Below are 9280 nucleotides of genomic sequence, written 5' to 3'. Positions count from 1 at the left end.
TTGGCTCGGAGACTTGCATTGCATTGTCTTCGTTGATTGCTGAAAGAATAATAATATTTGTAATCATCAAACAACCAATCATTCCCTTTTATGCAAGACATGGACATAGTGAACAAAAAAAATTACCAATTATTGGTGTATGGGTCTCTGGCACAGTCTGCTTCCTTGCTGTTTTTTTGTCTTTTAGAGCTAAATCAACAAAAACAAAAAAAAAAAAAAATAACTTTGAAAATTTATAAACTACAAATTACAATGTATTTCAACAGGCAATTAAACATTCATGGGAACCGTGCGTGCGCCTGCCTTCAACATTCGTTCGCTCAAGCGAATAAAAATTCGGGTCAACATCCCCTGCGTTCAGAACAATACGTTCGTAAACAAGCTGTGCTGCAATTAGGTGTGGTTTACAGGCGCAAGGTGGAATACTCAGTACCCCCTAGCAACCAACTATATTACGCTTTTTGTAATTCCTACTCTTTGCAATGTTAACGGCGGAATATGGTTGCTAGGGCCTACAAAGACACCATGTATGATAAATGGAGCCAAACAAACCACCCCCCACCCCGCCAAAAGAAATAGTCTATTAGAACAGTAATTGCCGACATAAAAAAAGGCATAAATCTAAACAGTTTTGTAAAACAAAAATACATACTAAAAAAAAATACATAGGAGGGATAGATATATATATATATATACACACACTGCGTTTTATAAATATTCATTAAAAATGTACTTTTTGCAGTGACACTTTTCAATATGTAGTATATACATATATATATCTATATATATATATTTATATATATATATATATATATATATATATAACTATATATATATATGTGTATATATTTATATACACACATATATATATATATATATATATATATATAGAGAGAGAGAGAGAGAGAGAGAGAGAGAGAGAGAGAGAGAGAGAGAGAAAGAGAAACAGAGAAAAAGAGACACAGGCACACACACACACACACTCGCTCTCTCTATATATATGTAGTAGTTTACAAACTTCCTTTAACATACACAATCACAGTTTGCCACCATAGCCACCAAAAACATTAAACACCCATCCATTCCACAGGCATGACAACATCTACAAAGTTCTTACCCTCCTTCTTTTGCTTCTTTTTACGCAACGTTTTTCTTATTTCAAGTAGCTTGTCTGGTTCTTTTAATTTTAGATCGGACCATTTCTTTTGTAGCTGGTCCTTGGTCCTCATCACCCCAAACTTCTCAAAGAGCTTGATGGAAACTCTTCTTAAAATGCGTTCCTTTCGAGAATTCGGTCTGTCATATGGTCTTCTGATCATATCGTAATCTTGTTCGTCCATCAACTGGACGAACATGGATAGCTCCACCCTGCCCAGTGGAGACGCCCTCTTCTTCTCCTCACTCATTGTAGAATGGAGAACAGGCTGGTGCGCATGTGCTTATATAAACATACGAACGTAATGACGTCACAGACCACGCCCCAATCGTGCGCCCATAGAGCCCCATAATAAAGGTAATGGCGCAGTTTTAATTCAACGAATACATATTCGCTGGAGCGAACGTGTGTAATCAGTCAATTCTGGTGCGCATGTGCTTATATAAACATACGAACGTACTGACGTCACATACCACGCCCCAATCGTGCGCCCATAGAGCCCCATAATAAATGTAATGGCGCAGTTTTAATTAAACGAATACATATTCGCTGGCGCGAACGTGTGTAATCAGTAATTTTTGGTGCGCATGTGCTTATATAAACATACGAACGTACTGACGTCACATACCACGCCACAATCGTACGCCCAAAGACCACCATAATAAATGTAATGGCGCAGTTTTTATTCAAAGAATACATATTCGCTGGAGCGAACGTTTATAATCAGTAATTTCTGGTGCGCAGGTGCAAAACTATTAGGAGCGTATTGACGTAACTGACCACGCCCTATTCGTGCGCCCATAAACCCCCATAATAAATGTAATGGCGCAGTTATAATTAAACGAATACATATTCGCAGAAGCGAACATTTATAATCAGTATTTTATGGTGCGCATGTGCAAAAATATTAATCGGAGCGTATTGACGTCACAGACCACGTCCCTATCGTGCGTCCATAGACCCCCATAATAAATTTAATGGCGCAGTTTAAAGTTAACTAATCTATATATAACAGCGAAAGTTTACAGTATGTATGTATGTATGTATGTCTGTGTATATCTATTTCACTACATTGATTTATTTCTCTCTCTCTGTCTGTCTGTCCCTCTCTGTCTCTCTCTGTCTCTCTCTCTCTCTCTCTCTCTCTCTCTATATATATATATTTATATATAGCTATTTTAATATATATTTAGATATATATATATATATATATATATATATATTACTGTACATAGATTATATATATTTATATATATAGAGAGAGAAATATAGACAGAGAGGGACAGACAGACAGAGAGAGAGACAGAGGAAGAGAAATAGAGCAAGCTATACATATATTCAAATCCTTGACAACGCCTCGTGCATAGTGTGCAATGTAATTTTTTTCTGTGGCCGTTTTTTTGGACATGTAGCGACTGTAAACTGCCTTGTTTTTTTTTTTTTGTAGTGCCAAGTGCGGTACACGTCGTAGCGTATACAATGGCCATGTTTTAAACAAACATGTGAACATTGCCTGCCACAGCATTATGGCGATCTGCATCTCCATCTCAGTATGTACAAACAGAAGATATATGTATTAGTTATGCTCCCTTATCAGAGTTGTCCCTAGGAATAATGGTTTGTGGCAATACCGCAACACACATCAAGGCACTCAAGGGCCCATGCTCTTTTTATGGACCCTATCAACTGCCCCACCACACACGATGGTACACATGCAGATATTGTACATGCTGATCAAAGGGACCAAGTATACATTCAGATAAGTGATAAAGTTTAATAAAAAAATTTTTTTTTTAAAGTGAATAACTCATAAATGGGATTAAAGGTGAAACCTCTTAAGAGCATAACATAAAAATTATAAAGGTAAAACAAAATAAACAAAGTGCTAAATATAAAAATATTAAAAACATGTTTAATACAATTACAAAGGCGTATAAGTGTAGTCCTGGCTAGAATTGTGGCCTTGATATCCAGCAGGATAAAAATAGTCCTGTGGTGGTAAATATGGACGTCCTTGTGGACTTGCCATCATATTTGAAGGAGTAGGATTAGGAGGAGGAAGTGGAGGACGTTGACTGATGGTAGTGTTTTCATCTAGCTTATTTGAAACTGCTTTTAAGAGTAGTTCAGACAACAGTCTTTCAAAATGAAACTTTTGATTCTCCTCCATCCGGCGCATTTTTGATGCCACATTGCCTCCAATATATTCGTACTCATCGATTCCTCCACCGGAGAAAAAAGAATTCGCTTTTTGGAGTATATCATTGGTTTTTTTTTGGAGTTCCGTGATTTTTCTTTTTTTCCTAAAGCGTTGATTTTCCACTTCTTTTGTCGACTGGATATTTGACAGAGTACTTATAACAGATGAAGACGAACTGTCAATGGGAGTACTGGTCCTGCAGCTGCTGCTGGAAATGTCGTGTAGTCCGATTTTATCGTTCATCTGTATTTCCTGTTCTGCCTAGAGCAAAAAAAAATATAACAAAATATACTCAGAATATTTTACTTGGAATAGTCATATGGTATATGACAGTACTCACGGCAATATTAGACAACCTGAGAATTCCTGAACACTTTAAAGAGGCACTATTATCAGGTTATTACCATATAACCTGCTAATATGCCACACTACCACAATATTTTTAGAGCTTCTGTGGGTGATACTGTGAGATCACAAGTAACACCATGCTCTGCCACAGCTGTCACCTTCCCTAACGTCCAATATGCATGTTTAAATATACTAATTTACTATGGAGGTCCTCTGCTACTGCAGCATGCCAGCAGTTTTACAGTGAAAAAAAAAAATGCTTTAAAGGGGTACTCCTGCGGGGGGGGGGGGGGGGGGGGTTCTTGGACAGGGGAAGTTGTGGCTGAGGGAAAAGACGTCCGCTCATCACCCCGGTTCCAGCGTCGGGTCACGCATCTCTGCGCTCCGGGATTCGAGCGCACTTGAAACGGTTCCCGCCTCCTTCACTGACTGGCTGAGTGGACCAGAGACGTCACGTCTCGGTCCCCCATCACACAGCAGGAAGCGGCCAGGAACCGGGTACCGGATAGCAGCGATGCGGGACCCGACGTTGGAACCGGGGAGGTGAGTGTTTTTTTTTTTCCCTCAGCCAACACCTCCCCGGTCCCATGTAAAAAGTGGCCCCCCGCAGGAGTACCCCTTTAAAGCCATTTTTTAAGATATGCATCATTATTGTACTTTGATCTACAGTGTAGATTTTCTAACAATAATTGACAATTAAATAATAATTTACTACTTACATTTTCACTTCCGCTCATTGTTTCTTCTTCAAGGGACGCACTATGTCCTGAATTTTGGTCAACGTTGGACTCCGCAGTCAGTAACAAGCCTGTAGATGTCCTTCCAATTTCGTCATCACGTGTAAATGATAGTAAATCAAAATACCACAAACGTGGTACATAGACGTTTTCCGCTCCTGCCCCAGACTTTTTGAACATCTCTATTTTGTTTAGTTCTTTTTTGTAAACTGTGCGCATGTTTTGGATTTTAGCCTTCACAAATTTAAGATCCGCAGCAGGATAGTATTGTTTGAAAAAAGTTATGCACTTATCATATGCATCCATTTTTTTGAAACGATTACGATAATCGGCACTTTTTACTTGCCATAAGCAAGGAAATGACCGATATAATTCAATGAAATCACGCAGGACGTCATTCTCGTTTACAACTCTGAAAAACAAATATCAAATAACAAATGTTTATTAAAAATTAACAAATTATTATTATTTTTAAAAAATACTTTACTATACTATATACTTTAACTACTTGATTATGCTTATGCACACTTCGCATTATACATTGATTTAATATGCTTTACAATGAAAAAAAAAAAATTTAAACCAATGTTCAAATATCTTTTGTTATATATGTGTATATATATATATAGATATATATATATACAAACACAATATATTTAGTATATATATATATATATATATATATATATATATATAAATATCAAAATTGAGATAAAAATACAGAGCTAGAGAGATAGAGAAAAGCAATATAGGTAAATAAATTAAACTATTAACAGATATAAAAGGTAATATAGATAAAAGTTAATATAACAGCAAAATTTAATCGTGAAAATGACCTAAAATCAATATGAAAAGCTTCATATATTCTTCTAACACATGATAGGTGTTATCGTATACATAATTAGAAAAATGATAAAGATAACATACCTTGTAGCACAATTATCCATTGATAAATCGATGTAATCCAAGAAAATATCGAATAAATTACGAACGAATCTAGACGCGAGCGAATGCACGGTACAAACACCATCTAATGGACGCGAATGCACGGAAAAAACTGGTCGTGTCCTTACGAACGAATAGAAACCATTTAAAGCCCGTGACGTATCAATAGAACACGCCTCAAAAATTCGAACGTTACTCCACGTGGTCCTGTGCTACTGTTCAAACGATCGAATCAAAATGGTTGAGGTAATTGTTAATTTGAATACAACACACCTACTTTTTAGACACATTTTACGAACGATTTAACGATTTCTAATTCAACCAAACGATTAGCGAATTTTCGTTGGAAGACAAACGATTTTTTTTCGACATGTTGAAAAACTTTTACGAACAATTAAACGACCATTTTGCTAGAGTCGTTCGATCGTTTTAATCAATTCAACGTAACGATTATCGTTAACGAACGGTCGTTTGAGCGAGTTTATGAACGATAATCGTTCCGTGGAATAGGGCCATTAGTCTGCTGCAACTCACCAGGACCTAAAGGGAAACCCCTATAGCTGACTCACCCTTAGGCTATTTTCACTACGTAAAACTACGGCCATACAATGCACACTACGTATCAGACAACGGACGTTGTTTTCACGGCTCCGTGAAAAATGAACTTCATTTATTTACGGCCGGTAATGTTCCAACTACGGCCGTGGATTTCAATGCGGCCGCGCACAGAATATTTATTTCTGCAAAATTAAACTTGATTTTGAAATAAAACATTTTCTGTGTGTTTTTTTGGGCTGGGCGCAGTATTCCAAATAAATGACCTGTTTCATTCCGCTCAGAAACAAGCTAGGAAGCAAAAGTATACAACGGCGTAGTTTCACGGTATGGCCATATTTCTATGGCCGTAGTTTCAGGCGCACACGTCCGGCGGGGTGAAAACAACGGCCGTTAATTTACGTAGTGTGAACTTAGCCTTAAGTTGTATTCCTGATCGTATGACTTGGTACCCTGAATCAGCATCTTCATAGCCGTGAGTACAAGTTATATCGCCACTTCAAAGTGGTTAGAGCCCCTCCAGCTGAGCACAGTACTATATTGGACAGGACCCCCAACTTACAGTAACCTCCCTAACCTCACACGCTTATTCTTACATGTTAAGGCTATGTTCACACAAAGGTAGTTTAGAATTAATTATACCCGTTGTTGCCGATTTGCATTACATTACTTACATTGTGCTGCAGTTAGAGGGACTCCTGGTCGGAGTGTATACAAATAGTAAACGCTCTGACCGGCATCCCTAGAAGCCGCATGTAAAACTGACGTGTCAGTTTTGTGCGGCAGCTATTCATTGAGTAGCGGCCGTACAAGCCTGAGAGGTCACAAAATGGAGAGTGCAGCTCCAGCTTCGGCCACACTTTCCATTGTGTTCAATGGTAAATTGGGATGCGGGCGCACACCAATGTGCCCGCATCCCAATTCAACAGAAACAAAGATCATCCGGCCAGTACTGCAGTACCGCCTGGGATGATCTTCACTGACAATGGCCGTTCTGTGACCCGGTCGGGGCATCCTCTACATCTAGAGGAAAGAAGGTTTCACCACCAGCACAGATGCGTATTCTTTACTGTAAGAGCAGTGAGGCTATGGAACTCTCTACCACATGATGTTGCCATGGCTGATTCATTATATAAGTACAAGGGAGGCCTGGATGATTTTCTCAATAAATATTATATTATAACTTATGTACATTAGATTTCTGGTGATACGTTGATCCAGGAATCCAGGGAGTTTTTGCCTTCCTCTGGATCAACCCAGTGGGGTTTCTGTAGGTTGAACCTGATGGACTATTTCAACCCTTGTTACTTCTAAGCAAGTTTCCCAAACCTATATAAGTTCATCTGGGACTGTGGATTTCTTGCTCTGCACCACTACACTGCAGGGACACAAGGACTATACCTTTAATGGGTATGTGTTGAGATCCCGGGATGACATAACACTACAAGCTGCAGTAGTACACTGAACTGAACATTCCACCTAGAACCCCTGAGGTACCACTCACTGCCTAATAACTAGGGGTTTGAAGTGTGATCACAACCTTTATATATTAATATTGACATAAGTCTCAACTGGATCCATTCTGATAATGGGCTTAGAAGAACTGGATGAACCAGAAGAGCCATACTGCAGGGGTATTCATCTGATTTTAGGTGTAGAACATCATCTTCATGTCTTTATCTGTTTCCGGAGCGATTGTATAATGATCCGTTTCACGTCTTGGTTCCTCAGACTGTATATAAGGGGGTTCAGCATTGGTGTCACTGCTGTATAGAAGACAGCAGCCACCTTGTCTTGTAAGGTAAAGACATTGGAAGGAGGGCGCAAGTAGGTAAAAAATATAGATCCATAGAAGACGGAGACGCACATGAGGTGTGAGGAGCAGGTACTGAAGGCTTTCCTTCTCCCCACCGTCGAGTTTATGTGTGAAACTGCAAGTACGATTCTCAGGTATGAAAGTAGAATAGCCATCAATGGGCCTATGCCCAGAATACTTACAATGCATACAGTGACCAGGTCACACGTGGAATTATCCGAGCAGGACAGTTTAAGAACTGGGAGGACATCACAGTAGAAGTGGTCGATCAGGTTTGACCCACAGAACTGTAGAGTGAAGGTGCAGCTGGTCTGTACCAATGACTGGAAGAAACCAATACCTAAGGCAACAGAAACAAGATGTTGACATTTCTTCTTAGTCATTATAGATGTATAACGGAGAGGGTAACAGATGGCAACATAGCGGTCATAGGACATGGTGGAAAGGAGAAGAGACTCAGTGGCCACCAGGGAAGCATAGAAGAAAAACTGGAGAGCACAACCTGCAAATGAGATAGCCTTCCTCTTAGATATGAGGTCCACAAGCATCTTAGGGCTTATGGCAGAACAATAGAAGACGTCCACCAGAGAGAGGTATCTCAGGAAGAAGTACATCGGGGTCTGGAGGCTTGATTTGGTTTGGACAGCAGTTAGTAAACCAATGTTTGCCATGATGGTCATAATATAAAGGTGAAAGAAGATTGTGAACAGGAGGGGGATGAGGGTCTCATCATCAGTCAGTCCTGAAAACACAAACTCTGTGACCTGTGTCCGGTTAGGGATGTCCATGAAGTTTCTTGATCCAGCTGGACCGATACCACGTCAAGAGCCCAAGAGATGACAAAATAGGTCAACGTGGTCAGGAGATGGGAAGCTGGTACCGACCATTCACATTAGGACTGGAGGTTTGTCTTCTGGTTTGTCTGGACCCTTGGACAGAGTTAGGACAAAAAAGTCATACTAATAAAAATATAAACGTATTTGGTATCTCCGTGGGGGTAGAAGTCTCCGAACTTTGAACAGAGTGAATATTAAAAAAAAAAGATCTAAATCCAACTCGAAAACATTTATTCCAAAATGCAGTAAAATAGCGTCTCCACAGAAAGAAAAGAAGAATAACTGGGGTCAGAACCTGGCCATGCACATCAGATTTTCTTTTAGATATAGTATAAAATAAAAAGGCATATAAACCGAGCTGCAACTGCGCAGACCCTCAGGAACAGTAGGAAACAAAAAATTCTTTTCAATTCTTCAATTATAGTTTATGTAAAATGACAAAAATGAAATGATGCCCCCGTACAGCTCCGTCAGCTAAAACAATGATGACTGCAATAATACTACTACTAATAATGATAATAATAATACTAATAATAATACTTACAATAACAAGTCATGGCTTATTATATGGCCGCAGATGCAGGGTATAGGAGTAGTAATGTATATACTGTATACCATATCCCGTACCTGGGTGCAACTTCCTGTCCATCCATGGATGGCGTCTCCCCCCGTTTCCTCCTCATCTTT

General features: G+C 39.2%; 1 protein-coding gene across 1 annotated transcript; it reads right to left on the bottom strand.

The window, feature by feature from the left end:
- Positions 1-7609: 7609 nt before the first annotated feature.
- On the bottom strand, positions 7610-8545 carry LOC138786319 (olfactory receptor 5AP2-like). The gene has a single exon (XM_069963236.1). The coding sequence runs from the start codon at positions 8543-8545 to the stop codon at positions 7610-7612; it is 936 nt and encodes a 311-aa protein (XP_069819337.1).
- Between the last annotated feature and the right edge of the window lie 735 nt (positions 8546-9280).

Source organism: Dendropsophus ebraccatus, chromosome 1, assembly GCF_027789765.1.
Source record: "Dendropsophus ebraccatus isolate aDenEbr1 chromosome 1, aDenEbr1.pat, whole genome shotgun sequence".
Classification (NCBI taxonomy): domain Eukaryota; kingdom Metazoa; phylum Chordata; class Amphibia; order Anura; family Hylidae; genus Dendropsophus; species Dendropsophus ebraccatus.
Note: the sequence above shows the minus strand (reverse complement) of the source record. Positions and strands in the feature narration are given on the sequence as shown.